General features: G+C 56.9%; 1 protein-coding gene across 10 annotated transcripts in view; it reads right to left on the bottom strand.

Moving 5' to 3' along the window:
* The window catches only part of WDR27 (WD repeat domain 27), a 215,645-nt gene that overhangs the window by 169,060 nt on the left and 30,275 nt on the right, over window positions 1–16,310 (bottom strand). For all 10 annotated transcript variants that reach the window (XR_014311702.1, XR_014311703.1, XR_014311704.1 and 7 more), the window contains 11 exons: window positions 15,873–15,940; window positions 15,538–15,659; window positions 15,041–15,126; window positions 12,851–13,009; window positions 12,560–12,638; window positions 11,727–11,801; window positions 9,830–9,930; window positions 8,540–8,629; window positions 5,269–5,390; window positions 4,218–4,351; window positions 376–473 (listed from right to left, as the gene is read on the bottom strand). Coding sequence is in view for 6 of the 10 variants with exons in the window: in XM_082730412.1 (XP_082586538.1) it covers window positions 376–473; window positions 4,218–4,351; window positions 5,269–5,390; window positions 8,540–8,629; window positions 9,830–9,930; window positions 11,727–11,801; window positions 12,560–12,638; window positions 12,851–13,009; window positions 15,041–15,126; window positions 15,538–15,659; window positions 15,873–15,940 (1,134 nt within the window). In the remaining 4 variants the exon portion in view is untranslated. The remainder of the gene's footprint in view (window positions 1–375; window positions 474–4,217; window positions 4,352–5,268; window positions 5,391–8,539; window positions 8,630–9,829; window positions 9,931–11,726; window positions 11,802–12,559; window positions 12,639–12,850; window positions 13,010–15,040; window positions 15,127–15,537; window positions 15,660–15,872; window positions 15,941–16,310) is intronic.

The raw sequence follows: 16,310 nt of genomic DNA, 5'->3' as shown, positions 1-16,310 counted from the left end.
CGGCATCTCTGCTGCGACTTCTGCCGGGCTCCAGAGCCGGGGCCGACTTCTGTTATCGGAAGGATGCCCATCCCAAGTGTACTGGTTCATTTTTTAAAAGCACAAAATTACTACATATTGTACAATAAACTATAGACCAGAAATGCCGGTTACATCACCCTGCTGTGGGTCATGCGCTCTGTCGCACGCATGTCGTTTTCCTGTGAAGTTCTTCTCCCCACGGAGATGGGATCGCTATGCATGTAATTACGCAGAAGACGTGCGCGCCCTGAGTCGCGGCCCCCGGCCGGCGCCCGGAGCCGGGACCCTCAGCAGACGCTCCTGCCGGGACGCTGAAGCTCGGGCTATGGAAACCAAGAGCAGAGGCAAGGATACAGGAGTAGAAGTCGTTCACGGCCGATAAACTGGTAATCCCCGTCGCACCGGTCGTACGGAGCCTGAAGACACGTCTGCACCAGCTCTTCTGTCTGTATCTGAAAAAAAAAATAAGGATAATTGACCTTTCTGTTTCTCTCCCACAACTGAGCATTCTGCCATTAAAAAGCTGAATATGAAGAAAGTTTTCTTTTTTTTTTTTTTTTAAGATTTTTTTATTTATTTATTTGAGAGAGAGACAGTGAGAGAGAGCACGAGTGAGGAGAAGGTCAGAGAGCGAAGCAGACTCCCCATGGAGCTGGGAGCCTGATGCGGGACTCGATCCCGGGACTCCAGGATCATGATCTGAACCGAAGGCAGTCGCCCAACCAACTGAGCCACCCAGGCGTCCCTAGAAAGTTTTCATATCACTTAATAATTCTATTTTATAACATCAAAGGAGTAAGTCGGCTGCCTTAATTTTCTTTTAGGAAACTCTAACTTTTCCTTTAGGAAAACTTCATGAAAAAATATCATATAAAGCTCCAAATAATTCATTATTGTCTGTGAGAAAGCAAATTTTTCGCCTAATTCTAAAATAATTATGTATACTTAAGAAGACTTCCAACTAGTTATAAATTATCTGTATTTCCACAAACACATATGTTGTTAATGTTTTCTAAAGGATAATGCAAGCAGTTAGTATTGGTTTAACAAACATATGACCTCAAGAATCCCTAACAATTCTGTAAAGGAAAGAAACCTGCTAGCCATATTTCGATGTGATCGTGGCCCAGGCAGAGCCAGGGGAGATCTCTGGGGATGGCCCTGCGTGGCGGGGGGCGGGGGGGAAGAACAGGCCATCAGCCTGTACCTTCCACACGGCGGTGAGTGCTGCACGGGGGCCCGCGGCCCTATATGCAGGCTAGGCACAGAGACAGTGACTCAGGGAGCAGGTCCTGGGGGCAACAGATATGCAGGGGTCAGCTACACAGACTCAAGGGCAAACAGAGTCACAGGAGAGGTTTGAAGGGAAGCTCAGTGATGACACAAAGATCACGACACAGTGATCCTACGCATCACTGCTGCAAAAATGCACGGGATCATACAGTAGGTGATGAATGGGGTAGAAAGCCACCGTTTCGTGGGGAGAGTCATGGGAATGCTCTGCAGACACCACAGACCAGGCGAGCCATGTCAGAAAGATCCCTCGAGCCCAGGGAGAACACACGTGTCTGAAATCAGGGGGCATTGGGGGTGTGGGAACAGGGAAGGGACCGTCCGTATTTAAGGCCCAAGTACTGCTGTGGCAGAGCCGGCCACGCGGATGGGCAGGGGAGGCTCTGCTCCACGAGAGGGGCCACGGCACCCTGAGGGGTCGGCCAGAGCCCTGCCCGAGGAGCAGACAGCGGGGCCGAGGGGCGCTCATGCCTGCGGCCCTGTGAGGTCTGGCGTCCCATCGTTTGAAGCCTCGCCGCCTGGCCGGTTCCCGAGAGTCACCTGCCCTGGCGGACGCTGGCGCTGAAGCGGGAAAGCAGCCCCAGCCCAGGCAAGCAGCAGGCCCGGGAAGGGCCCTTCTCAAGCAAGCTCCACGCAGCGTCTCCCCAGACGGAGGCAGTGAGGCTGCCCGGGCCGCACACGAGCACGCTGGAGGGCCCCCCAGTTCACAAGGGACCCCGCGAGCGCATGGGAGGCCGGCGCGGAAGGACTGAGGCGTGAAGGCCGTCTCCGTGCCGCGGCTCTGACTGCTGGACCGGAAGCGGACGGTCTGCAAACACAGTACCTCCTTCCAGGGAACCGCACTGTCAAAACCGGGAAGACGTCAGAAACACCAGGCTCGTCACATTCAGTCCCTAACCTGCCCCAGACTCAGGCCAGGAAGGGGCAGGCACAGAACGACACACCGCGGCCTCATGGGCCCAGGGGCCAGGGGCTGCGGGGGAAGCGCAGCAGGGGGCCCGCAGCTCTCTCTGCCGTGGGCCGGCCGCGCCGTCCACGCCCGGCTCACGGGCAGCCGTGACCCCTGGGTACACCACACCTGAGCCAAACCCATCCTGGCCTCAGCACACAGCTCTTAGCCAAGCGGCTGACCTAGGAGGCGGCGAAGCTTCCAGCTGAGATCCGGGGGCACCTGCCAGGTGTGCTCCTCCTCCACAGCTGAAGAGATACCTAATAAGGCTACTAAGCTGAAAACCTGCCCACAGGTCTCCCGACGGACACAAGCAACTGGGGTGAAAAAGAACCCACAGTGACGCGAGACAGACCCTGAGCTCAGACTCCCCACCAGGTATAAACCCGACCATCCCTGCCCACGCGTTCCTGAGACAGGTCCCAGCCCCAAAGGCCTGGGATGCTCCCGGATCTGCAGCCTGCTGGCTTTGGCACGGACTCCCCCTTCGTGCTCCTGGAAGAACATGGCTGTGATGCCTGGAGCCACAGCAGCCACCTTGGAATCATACATGAGAGCAGTGGAACAGAACAGCACACAGTCCTCGAGCCCGTCAGCCTCCTCCCTCCAGACAGCTCCGGCCCAGGCTGAATGAAGCACCACAGTCAGCTGCTTAGTCACAGGAAGGAGGACAGCATCCCCTGCAGAGACAGGAGGACAGCCTCCAGAGAAAGACAAAACCTGCCCTCACTGTAAGTGCCACACACGGCTCGCTGCCGACAGAGCAGAGCGGATCCGAGTGAAATCACGCCCCCAGGGTCCATGTGCGCACGGGCACAAGGAATCCAGCGCGGCCCGGGTTCGAGCACGAGGCTGAGTCGGAAGAAGCTGATCTCTGGCAACAAGAGGACGGGAGAGGAATTTATCTTGGGTTGTTGAGACACTAGTTCTCCCGTGTGTCTTCCTCTGATCCAGGATGGGTTTATCTTGTTGCATAAAATGTCCTAACAGCTGCAGCAAAGAGACTGAAGTCAAACTGACAAGTGTGGCTAAATCTCAGAAACAGAACTCGGATTTCGGCGACAGGTGTGCTGCAGGCACGGGAGCAAACACGCCAATCTCCACAAGAGGAAAGTTACAACAGCCAAGACTGGAAACAGCCGGGTGTCCACGGACAGATGGACACGACTCAGACGTCAGAGAGGGGGAGACCTTGCCGTGTGCAGCAAGGATGGGCCTGGACAGTGGGACGCTAAGCAAAGTTGGAGAAAAGCAGACACCCCACGAGCTCCCCTACACGTGGAATCTAAGAAACAAGGAACAGCAGTGACAGAACAGAACAGGTTCGTGCTCACTGAGAACGACCCGGTGGCCCGCGAAGGCGGGCGGTGGGGACGGGTGGGAATAGGGGATGACGACACGCAGGTCCTGGGGCTGGGAGTGCAGCACAGGGGACACGGGGAACAGACCTGGGTGACGCGTATGGTGACGGACGGCAGCTTCACTTGCCACGGGAGGGAAAAAAAACAGGGAAGAAGGGGTGGGAGCTGGCCTGGGAAGGCCACGGAATATCCCTATATTGTTTTATTTCTTTAAAAAATCTGAAAACAAAACAAGTGTTAATACTTGCACAGGGAGGTGCGAACACGTTTGAGCTGTGTATTTAGTGCGCGTGTGTAGGAAACGGTTCTTGGTTTAACTTCACTACACACCCAGCAGGAATCGTCCGACATAAATCAGAGACACCGCTGAGCCAAGGCAAGAGCTCCACGTTCTGAAGCCCAGAGCTTCTGGTCACACCGAGGCCCCCGCACGCGGCCCTGCAGACGAGCTCAGAGGAGGGACAAGCCCACCCCTCGGCTCTCCCAGGAGCCCGAAATGCGGTGACTCCAGCTGGTGCAACAGCGCCTGTGCCGCAGCAGGAGCCACGGCCTCCCGCGCACAGGGAGCAGGGGCAGAAGAGCCAGCTGCGCACCTGCGGATCTCATCCTTGCTGGTGTCCATGTGGTGCCTGAGGAGCTGGAGCTCGGGGCCGGAAGACGCCAAGATGAAGGCGTCCAGGTAGTAAAACTGTGCGGACCCGACGGGCTTGGAAAACACGTCCCTGCCCTGGAACAGAAATCGGGAATCATGGCCCCTGTAACGGAGGCAGACGACAGACACGCGCGACAGACATGCGGAGACGGTTTCCCACCAACCCACATGCCCACTGCGGACGTAGACACTAGTTCTCCCGTGTGTCTTCCTCTGACCACTTCTGAACGACGTCACGTGACTAAAATGTTCCTGTAACGAGTATTTGAATCCCGGCTACTTAAAAACTTGGCAATAAAATAAAGTTGATACTTGGCAGTGAGCATCGTCAGTGGTGCAGTTTATTAAGGACAAATTCTAAGCGTGGGACACAGCTCTGAGGCGTCAGCTCTCAGGTGTGCCCTCCAGAACCCCCGGGGTCACGCGTGGGAAAGGACAGCATCCACGGTGCCGCAGCAGACCCGTGCCCTTGCAGCTGCTCCCACCTACCCCGCGCTGGAGCCCCCGGTCTGACGGCTTCCCCTCCTGCTGGTCTTCCTGGAGCTGAGTCCCCCTTTCACAGTGAGACCCGTAGGGGGTCCACGCTAACCCAGCTCTGAGAACCTGCCGCTCGCCAGCCCTGATCAGACTCGTGGGGACACAGCCCCGGTACCCCTCCCCTGCCCGTCTCAGTCGCGACATCGCCACACTGGCCCTTCTCACTGCCCCTACAGCTTCCAAATGGTCTCCGCTAAGCGCGTGCGAACAGGTAACTGTGCACATGTCCAAGTGTACACATGCCCGTGTGTGTCACACGCATACAACACACACACACACACACACACGAAAGTGATATGTCAGCGACCACAGTGGGTGCCCAGCAGCAGACCCCCACCCCGCATCCCACACTCCCGGAGAGGGTACAAGCCTAGGGCCCCGAGACAGCGCCAGCATGCCTCCGGGACCGCCGGTCTGGGGACCACAGGGCTGGCCAGGGAAGCCCTGAACGTTACCACACACAACACGTGTTCTGCCCTGCGGAGCGACCACAGCCGCAGCGTCCCGTCCTGGGAAGCAGACAGCAGCCACCTGCTGTCCTGGCTCCAGCACACGGTGCTCACTGGCCCGTCGTGACCTAATGGAAGACAGAGACAAGGGGGCTACTGGGACCACCATCCGGCAGAGCACAGTCCCACCAGAAGTCCAGCAGAGCACAGGGCCAGGGCATTTCCAAGCTCTGGTGGCACCAGGGACACCGAAGCCCAAGGACATGAATTCCACTCCATTTAAAGGCTGAGTAAAAAGCCTATGTTTAAAAAGCGCATTAACCATAAGCTGCATGGGGCGCCTGGGGGGGCTCAGTGGGTTAAGCCTCTGCCTTTGGCTCGGGTCATGATCTCGGGGTCCTGGGATCGAGTCCCGCATCGGGCTCTCTGCTCAGCAGGAGCCTGCTTCCTCCTCTCTCTCTCTCTGCCTGCCTCTCTGCCTACTTGTGATCTCTCTCTGTCAAATAAATAAATAAAATATTAAAAAAAAAAAAAAAAAAGAACATAAGCTGCAGAAACGCGCAGAATGTAGCATCACAAGATGTGCCGAAATCTGTGGGCTTCCCAGTAACGCGTCTTCAAGGAGCGCCATTCCCTTAACGCTGGTGGTCAGCGGAGTTGCTGAGCACGGCCACAGACGGTCGGATTATTGTAGGGCTGCGGTGGAGCTCAGCTCTGGGACGGTCGCCCACAGGCCGCCTGCCAGTGACAGGGTCAAGGATCGCGCCCCACAATGGCCTCAGCAGCAGATGGGGGACGTGCAGGCGTGAGATGAGAAGGAACCCCCACCAGGGGCTCAAGAACTCCACGGTTACTCGTTTTTCACTCCCTATCGAGACCCCGGGAGAGAAGCTCCACCATGCCAGCTGCGGTCTGTCCTTTGAGCCGCTATGACCCCTTGACCTCTGTTGCCACCAGCACTGGCCCTGACCTGGCAGACAGCGAAAGCATGCCTCCTGATGTGACCCCTCCTCGAGTCCATCCAACAGGATGTCAGATCCCTAAGTGTCCGGGGACGGGCCCAGCCACTGGTGCGGTGCCCTCTCCTTCGGTTCCAGGGCGTGTGCATTGCTGGGGGCTGGGCACCAAAGTGGTCCATCAACTACCCCATCACACAAGGGTCAGTGGGACAGCCTGTCCTTGCAAGTGAGCTCCCTGTCCCCATGGGCCTCAGCTCCATGCTGCCCAAGCAGTCCACGAGGTCCTGAGGGTGCGGAAGGGAGCACACGGATGCGCCCCTGGGGGAGCCAGACCCACAACCCCTTCACCAGCGCCCGCCAGCCGTGCTCCTTCCCACTGGGCATCTGCCTTCGCTCACGTAGGCCGACTCTGCATCCCACCTCCCTCGGAGGCCTTGTGGACAGGTCACTGGCCAGGACGCAATCTCCACGGGGTCCCGAGGCTGCTGCCACCTGCTGCTCGGAGAAGCAGAGGTACCGCGGAAAGGCAGACGGGCCGTTGGGGACATGAAACTGTGGGCGTTCTGCAGCAAGGAGGGGCCGAGAGGACAGGCTGGGGCGACTGCCCTGACCACAGCACAGCTGGGCATTCTGGACAGCACTGGGCCACACGGGGCACACGGGACAGGCCCAGCCACCCCAGCGCCACAGCACAGCTGCCTTCCTCTGTGTCTCCCCGGAACCAGCCAGCCTCAGGCTGCAGCAGCCCACGAGTGACTGAGCACGGAAGCCAGCGTCCCGCGAGGACAGGTGCGCTGCGGCTGGAGACCCGCGGATCAGAGCAAGCTGCACCAGCCCGGGAGAGCCCGCCCAGGAGAGCCCTGCGGACCCAAGCCCAGGGCAGCGGAGTCCCTGACACAGCTCTGCTGCCCCCTGGTGTCGGTTCTGGGCTTTACCCAGAAGAACGCAGGCCCTGTGGCACCCACAGCTGCCTGGGCCAGGGCCACCACGCGGTCTCTGTGCCAGGAACGGCACGTGGGAGGTTTCACCGAGGGTCAGTGTGTCTGAAAGCCCACAAGCTCTCAGCCTTTCCTCAACGCCGCAGAGCACAGCGCGGACCGGCACCGCCTCACCAGGCAGTGGCGAGGCCGACGACCCGCGCGTCAGAGGGACACGCGCAGCAAAGTCACCACCATTCAGCCGCGTGTAATTCTTGCCAATGAAGTGGTCATCCACGGCAGAGCGGGGACACCCCCCTCCTTCCGTCCCTCCCTGCTCACTCGTGTTCCAAGCCTGGGCGCCCACACAAGGTCCACGAAGTTGCCATGGACAACAGACATGCTCTCGTCGCCAAGCTGTGAGGGGCACCCTGCCGGGGCGTGAGCCGGGCGGGCAGGGACAGGGCTGACCGCGAATGACAACACCGGGAGCCCGCAGGAGCTGCTCCCCACTCCGGCCCGCACACAAGCAGCTCTGACCTCAAGGCCTGGCGCAGGGACCCCGGTGCGAGTGGGCCGGCATGTCCAGCAGGGACCTGGGCTGGGCTTGTCCTTCGTCCACTCAGCTCGGCTGCCCTGCCGCACACCCTCCTGCCCTCCCAGCCACACCGGCGGCCTCCCGCCTCGGACGGCAGGTGCCCCTGCCGCATGCACACTGGGGTGAAAGAGCTCAGGAACAGAAGGAACAGGAACGAGACACATCCAAGTGCTCTCCTGCCCTGGGGCCGGGGCCTTGCCTGAGACGTGGGGCCCCATGCCTCGGAGAAGGAGTGCAGGATGGCCACAGCAGCATGAACTTAACACAGGAAGCAACGCGTTCTCACTCAAGTTCACCCTTTTTTAAAGAAGTGGTTTTTATGGGCACCTGGGGGGAAGCCTCTGCCTTCGGCTCAGGTCATGATCTCAGGGTCCTGGGATCGAGTCCCGCATCGGGCTCTCTGCTCAGCAGGGAGCCTGCTTCCCTCTCTCTCTCTGCCTGCCTCTCTGCCTACTTGTGATCTCTCTCTGTCAAATAAATAAATAAAATCTTTAAAAAAAATGCCTATGTACAGATGCTCCTAATTTTCCAAATGTGCTTCAGTCATGTCGGGAAGATCAGACTTTGCCCCCACAGAACTTTGGAGAAGCTGTGTTCCCTGACTGTGGAGCACCGTGACGGTCCTGCAGCCTGGCCCCCCGGTTCCACCCCCTCTGCCCGGCTCAGCAGGGCCCGTCTAGCTCGCTGAACCTCCACACAAGCCTTCCTTCTAGGCCAGTCTGATCTTGGAGAGGAGAGCAACCCGTACCCAGACAAGGAGACTCACCGTGATTCATAGTAACTAGAAGTAACACACATCATACCTGAAAAAACAGTAGGCGTCCCAGCGAGATCAGCGCGGAGGACCAGTGACAAGTGGTTGGCTAAGCCGCAGGCGAGCCACCTTCCATCTCCTGCTTAAACACAGTAAGGGACATCCCTGTAAAATCAGAGCTCCCAGGAGTCACGCTTGCAGCAGGTAAATACAGAATCTGTAGCCAACCCGATTTGTTTTGTCAGGTAGTAAGAGATCCTACAACAGCACGTGCTCAGTGGCCAATCACCCTCTGCAGGGCCACCAGGTGGCCTTGCCCAGGACATCCTTTAGAGACAGGATCCGGAAGTGAGGAGCCGCAGGGCTAGTCAGAGTCAGCACGGGGTTCTGAACCCAGAGAACCCTGACCCCAAGGCACCCTGCCTCCCATCAACAGTAAAGACACCCAGTACTCAGCCACGCAGGAATATCCAACCCTACCCCTAACACGGGGCAGAACTAAGCCAGAGGCCCCCACGATTCTGCAACCTTATTGCTAACCCTACCACACAATCACAGGAGCAGGGATAAGACCTTACCTCTTCTCTCACACCACGAAGCTACTTCACTGACCACAGCACACATCTTATCTCCCCACATGCCTCAAACATGCTTGGGCTACACTCACAGAAAAATGCAAGGAACTCAGCATGGTTGGAAGGAGTGAAAACTACAGGACTGCCCTCAAAATGCTGAGGGGTGGCCTTCCAGCCCCCTGGACTGAGGGCAAACACATCTCACCTCGAGGTGAGTCTAGAAACCAGAAACAGCGCGTGCCTCTGAAGACAGAGCTCAGATCACAGGGCCACCCACTTCCTCTCCCGAGGAAGACCAGAGAAGACTCTGGCAGAGGCGTTTCAATGCGCTTGAGAGGGACACGGCCGCCAGCAGCCCGAGACACACTGGGCCCGGCAGGAAAGGCTCCATCTGAGGAGCGATGGTGACCACAGAGGACACCAAGGTTCACCTGCCCTGAGCGGTCTCCCCCAACCTCCACGAACCAGCCCCTCACCCCCCTTGTGGCTCCCTCCAGCACTACAGAGGGAGGATCACACACAGGGCACAAACCCAGGCGAGCCCCTAATTCCAAACGCAGGAGCTCCCGTGCTGTGGTGGCAGCCGGCGCAAAGACCCTAGCACCAGGCCACTCAAGGGCAACGTGACCTTTGACTTTCATCCAGACTCCAACAATGCCAGGGAACTTCACGCCACCAGGATTTCTAAAGCTCTATTTATGACGGAACAGAGGCAGTTCAGAGATCCTTGAAAATACAGCGGAGGCAGCCCGGGCGCGGCGTACCTGAGTACTGGACGCAGGTGGCGGCGGCGGGCGGCCCGTGCGCGAGGACAAGCTGCTTGTGGACTCTGGTTGGCAGAGGAAGCTCCAAAGGGTACTCCTTACTTGAAGAAACAGCAGGACCATGAGGATGAAGAGAGTCCCAAGTGAGATAAGAAACAAAACGAGGGGCTGGAAATGCTGGCTTCTCCCGTTTACCCGCGCAACCTCTCTCTCCCACTGAAAGCCCGTAAACGCGTGCGAATCCACGAAACAGCTCCGCAAAGTGCACTTCCGTCCCAGGGAGCCAAAACACATGCATTCTAAGGGCAAACCGTCAAGGGCTTCTCATGGGCGACGGTGCAAGGACTCGGCAAGACAGACAGACTGTCCTTCTCGGCTCCCTACCCTGTGTGTCACACAGTGAATTGCTCACGTCCTCTGCACACAGCCTGCGTCGGCCATGAAAATCACCACATTCCCAGTCTGTGGAAGAGACCACGGATGGCTTGGGGAAAAGGACCGACGGCTAGGACACGCGCTGGGGTGGCCTTGGTGGGGGGAGTCCCACAGGACCGGGGAGCAGGCAGCACAGCCCACTGCAGACACGTGGAACTTAAGGCAAAGTCTCCTCCGGGTTCATTTTCAGCAGGTAGTTCGGCAGCCTTTGAGCAGCAGCAAGGCCACGGGCACGGGGGCCGGCCAGGGCACGGGAGGCCAGGCTCCGGCCTGACACCCCCGTGCCCCCCACCAGCCCCTCCACCTCAGCCCAGAGCCACCTGTCACACAGTGTTCTACGCACTTTGGGGAGCCTGGAAAGGTGCCAGGCGCACGGCAGAGGTTGTTGTCAAAGCTGGAAGTTACTGGTGACAAGTCACATTTTGTCACACCTTCAGAGGCTGAACGAGCTGGAAAGCCTGGCCCTGCGAGCCTGCCCCACAGCCCGGCAGCGCCACCCCTCTGGAGTGAAATTCGGTAGGTGATCAGAGGAGCCATTCCCAGAGGAACACCGGCCTGTGCCCAGGACATTGTCTGGGGTCCTCCCCTCACTGAAACCCCTCAGCGGAATGCCCCCCGGGCCAGAAACGCGTCCAAGGCCACTGGTTCTGTCTGGAGAGCTGGGCTCTCGTAGGAAAATGTCACCAAGAAAAGCAGAGTTGAGCATAGCTTTTGGTGCTGTGTTCTGTCCCCAACCTCCGGTCTGGGTATCACAGGGTCTGAGGGCACCTGCTGGGGTCACATCCTTGCCATCGATGCTGAAACAGGAGCAGCACAGTAGGGCAGGAAGAGCCTCGGGGCACAGGAAACATCACAGAACGGGGTGAAACCAGCATTCTGCCAGTGACCGCCCAAGCACAGATGTGCCGGGGACGAGAGCAAGTGACATTTCAGCCAGCACCACCACCCGGAATCTCTGCCCAGATGCGACACCTCCATGTGTGCGACCGGGAGCATCCTGGGGTCTCCCCACACCTCCCTGTGCAGGCGCATGGGGCCCGGGCACCAGCAGGGCTGGCCGAGGTCCCGCACGCAGGTGCAGCTCCCGCTGGACAGGAAGCAAGTCCAGGCCCCCGCACTCATCTCGGGCCGACAGCCCTGTCAGTGCTCACAGTCTTCCATCCAGTTACTACCTAACAAACTTATCCAAAAGCGTCATTCACTGACCCCAATGCTTTCTAAAACAGAATTTTAACCAAAATTAAAATTCCTAAGTTGTTAAGTTCATGAAGAGAGCAGCCTGTCCGGAAAAGGGTTCATAAGGAAGAACCGAATGTGACCACAAGGCCATGTACAGCCAAGTAATAACGCGTCCCCAAACATGTCCTAAGCCGTACACCTGCCGAAAACAAAGTCTCCTGAAGTACTCAAAAGGCCTCCCCAAATTACATCACATTTACTTTGGGAAAACGAGCTGTACCACCTGTGACCGTGGCTCCGTGGTAAAGAGCGGCCACCGCTGCTCCTGGTGTTGGTCTTTGGCAAGAACATAGTTGTGCTGTGGAAAGAAACCATGTTACCCTTAAAGATTTCAGTTCAAGCTTCCTTCTTAAGAGACCTGTATTTTGCAGCAAAATGTACATACATATTTAAATATATTTATGCTTTCTGTGTCCCACACTAGAAATACACTGAACATTCAATTACTTTAACCCTAACAACTATCCTTCCCTGAGACACCTGCGGAAGCATCCTGGACACACAGTCTCCTTCCGGAGACCGAAGCTACAGACTCATATCAAAAACTGAGCTGCATTTGTGGACATTGTGCGAACCTACTCAGAAGCAGAAGTGACATCACTGGGAAGTCACGCTGAATCCCCCCTTTAATAAAATCGGATTATCGCATATTGGTGGTAGCTGAACAGTCGCCCGGTACTGCCTGTTACTCAGATGAAGAAACAAGACCCCAGAGATGCTGGGACCCAAGGTGCCAAGCCTCAGGGTGGTACGGGGCACAGCCACAGCCCCCCACACCTGCATCCAAGCGGCCCGGAGCAGGCGGCAAGCAGCACACTCTGCATAGGCCGTGCCCAGAGCCATCAGGATGGGGGGCGCAGGAGAGGGTGGCCCCGGCCCGGGCCAGCGCCGCAGGCTCTGCATCTGCTGCGGGAGCCGCAGGTCCCCCGGGGCCGAGGAGGGGCTGCGGCACAGAGGAGGCAGGACGCCAGCAGCAGGGACGGGAGAAGAGAGCTCAGGCGTCCGGAGCCCTGCGTGCACGTCCCGGCACGAGCAGCCTCGGAGCCATTTACTCACCGCGGTGTGGACGCGTACCCAGACGACCTCACTTTGCTGTGGAAAACCAGGGGCCGGTCCTTAACGGCGCGCTGCCCCGCTGTAAAACAAGCGTCAAAGGTAGCAGCCATTGAACGTGACCAGAACAAAGTGCCTCGAGAACAGAAAGCCACACAAGTGGGACAAGGCTGTGACCTAAAGACCTCAGAGCTTTCACTCTTGACGCCAAACCCACCACCACCAGCAAAGAAGGTTACATCAAGGGCATTAAACAACGGGTTTTTCTCGTTCCTCGGACGGTACTGAATGTACGTCCCCATCCCATACTCCGAACACTCCTGACCAACACGTCCGCTCGCGCTGCAACCACACGGCCCACATCCTCGCCCGGCCTGTGTGAAGTTCTGTCCACGGGACGATAAAGACCCACCGTCAGGAGCCGTTCGCTCCGGAAACCTGTGGCGACGCCGTCTGTCCTACCGACAAGAACGGCCACGATCGTAAGTGAACTCAGACTCCTCATTTCTGCTCTTGTTTACCATAAGGCAGAATGAGAAAGAAAAGCCGCTAAAACAGGGTGGCAATGAACCTACTATCCTAGTTAGTCTCCCGCAACACTGCAGACCCATAAAAACTCTGACACTGTGGGGACTCACCACAAATATTTATAAATCTCAAAAATTCTCTCAGAGGAGATAAAATTCTGCCAGAATTACTTGTTTTTACATACGTTTAATACTTGGTATCCAAAAGGAGCATTCTGTACAAGAGTAGAAAAATAACTTTAGAAAAATGGATAATTGAATAACATTTGAGTTATTTTTAAAATAGTTCTCTTTAAAAAAAAAAAACCAAAAAAAAAACAGATTTCGTTCTGTTTCTGGCTCTGTTTCAAACCTGACAACCTGGACCGCATTCCCTTCCAAAGCCGAGCGAAGCCGAGGAGCAAACCATTAACAGGACAGGTATGTGACCGGGATGGGGACACGTTCCGGCTCACAGGAGGCAGAGCCCTGCCCTCGGGGTGAGAGGCCGGCGCCTCAGGGGACGCCTGGAGATGAAGCTACACCCCAGGGGCCCCAGAAAACCTCTCCCCATCAGTGTTGGGGGAAGGAAAAGTGTCCACGAAAAGTAAAGCCAAGAGGAAAGTATTTTCGGGATCAGATAATAAGCTTTCGGAGGCATTAGTATACTTGATCAGGAGGAGGTCTTGAAATTACTGGAAGAAAGCTCACGAATACGTAAATGCATACTATTTGAATAAACGCCCAAAGCATTAGAGTGAAACACTGCTTCCACTTTGAGTAACACAAGGACACAGGAATGGGTAATTCCTTGAGGAAGCTGCTACTTAAATAAGGACCCGCAGCGACTTCCTGCTGTGGGCTTGGCTTCCAGACCCAGCGGGAGGGAGGGGGCAGCAGAGAGAGCAGGAGGGGTCAGAAGGGGGTGGGGCGGATCCGATCCCCAGGGGACCTGGCCGGCAGGGGACCTGTGAGGGTGGCCTTTGGGGGCTCTGCACGGTCTTTCTCAGGACGACAGTCAAGGAGGTCAGAAGGTCTCCCAGAGAAGGGAGGCGACAGCTGACACAGGGGCCCACTTGGGCAGGGCGGGATCCCCGTGAGCAAAGAGCCTGGAGGTCCGAGCAGTGGAGCCCACCCGCCCAGCCCTGCCTGGTACTTCGGCCTCCAGGAGCTGAGTCCCTCACCAGAGACGGAGATAAAAGCAGACTGACTGAGCTACTGCTTAGAGCTACTATTCTACTGGCTTTTAATTAGGTCAATAAGGGGCTTATTAACAAGACTGATTAGGATGCTGGGTTGGTCACTGAAGGAAAAAACCAACCCTTATCAATGATTATTACAATGGAAACAAATGGGATGTAACGAAGTCTATCATCTTAAAACAGAAGTTCATCTTAAAGTCATTTCTTTGTAAAAAGCAACAAACGAATTTGTTTTATGCTTGTAATAAAACAATGAGAAAAATTTTGGAGACAATGGGAAATAATTTATATGGTCTGGCTAACACAAGACACCAGAGAATTAGCCCCGGTTTCCACGTAACGGCATCAGGACGAGGTAAGCAAATGTGCACGTGTCTTAGAAACGCGTGCTGCCATCCACAGGGCCAACAGCACGATGTCTGTGATGGGCATGAAAATTCTTCAGCAAAGAGGAGCAAGGAAAGATTGCTCCCGCGACACATGAGCGGCCACAGGTACCACTGCTCTTCTGGCCACAAGAGCCATCAGCGTTTCTAAATGTTTCTGAAGTCCTAAGACTTCTACCCAATTCAGGAAAAGAAACATCTAGCACGTTCTCTACCACAAACAGCAGGTAATGCCCATGTGCGAGGCAGAGGAATGAAGGAACACCAGAAGGGAGGAATCGTGGAACTTTCTTGCTGCCCAACATGAATTCACAAAGCAAGAGAAAGGTGCCGACGCGCGCGGGCCCGGAGAGCACCCCACGCTTGGTGCGCAGCGCCCAAGTACACTACCCGAACCAGACGGCGCCTGCAGAGCCGGATGCGCCCTCTCCTCAGCGGGTCTGAAGCGCAGCGGAGACGTGGACAGAACGTGGGCACTAAGGAGAAACAGAAACAGCACCAGGAGAGCAAACTCGCACACGGGCTCGTAGCAAGGACACTTGCATTTCAGGACAGTCACAAGCAGCTAGTAATGCCCATACATATGGGCATGCAAGGTTTGCAACCAGTCAAGCCTGTCCTTACCCTTCTAAGAAATACACTGTAGTATTTTTAATCAAAGTGCTATTTCCTAATTTCCACTCCATCCTGGGTTACAGCAAGATCAACGAGGCATCGTTTGGTCTTGCACAAGACAGAAGTAAAGCCACGAGCAATCACCTGTTTCACACAGGGTTAGCACACCTGGAGTTCACTAGGCTTTACTTTTCTCTCCTAAGACCAGAAGGGACGGGGACTCTAGGAGCCGCTGCAGCGGCACACGTACAGCCTGCGCAGGAAGACCGTACCGAGGCAGCACGGACAGACCCCTTCCCGCGGCGTGCCTCCGCTGCGACGTCACCAGAGCAGCCACGTGGATTTCCAGCAAGGCGATCTTATGGCCAAACAAGGACGTGAGTAAGCAGACGGCCTGCAGGGGACAGTCAACACGGAGCACACATTCGCGACACCCACTGTGAGCAAGGCCGCGAAGACGTCAGCAGTCACCGTCGCCGCGCATGGCCCCGTGTGTGTCCCAACCTGCCGCCTACGAGACGGCGACCCGCCAGCCAGCCCCACGGTCCTCTGTGGGTCCGAGTGAGCCTGCAGCTAAGCCCGGAGACATGCGTCAGGCAGGACTCACCTTGTCACCCCCTGCTCCGCTCTCCACTGCGCAGGACCCGGCAACCTGAATGCTGAGGCTCCTGAAGTCTTCGTTCCCGGCAAAGAGAAACAGAGCAGCAACGCTGGCGGTAAGCAGGGGACCAGCCCCTCGCTGACACAGCCGTGCTCAGAGGCCTGTGCTGGGGCTGCTGGGGCACGAGGAGCAAGGCCCTTACGAGAGCCCTGACCCCCGCCGGCCCCGAGCAGCCACAGTCATGGGGACACAGGCGCCCACAGAGAGACCACAGACGCTGCACACACTGTAGCCACGGGGAGCCGGGAAGAACACGGCTCCCAGAGCAGGTTCAGGTGAAGCTTCCAGGGCCAGCGGAGGAGAGAAAGGAGCTCAGGCCAGCAGTGGTTTGGAGGGTTCTAGCAAAGTCCCGAAGGTGAGGAAAGGCACAGGGACTTCCCACCA

The sequence above is a fragment of the Mustela nivalis genome (assembly GCF_964662115.1).
Source record: "Mustela nivalis genome assembly, chromosome: 5".
NCBI lineage: Eukaryota > Metazoa > Chordata > Mammalia > Carnivora > Mustelidae > Mustela > Mustela nivalis.
This window is presented reverse-complemented; position numbering and strand designations above follow the sequence as displayed.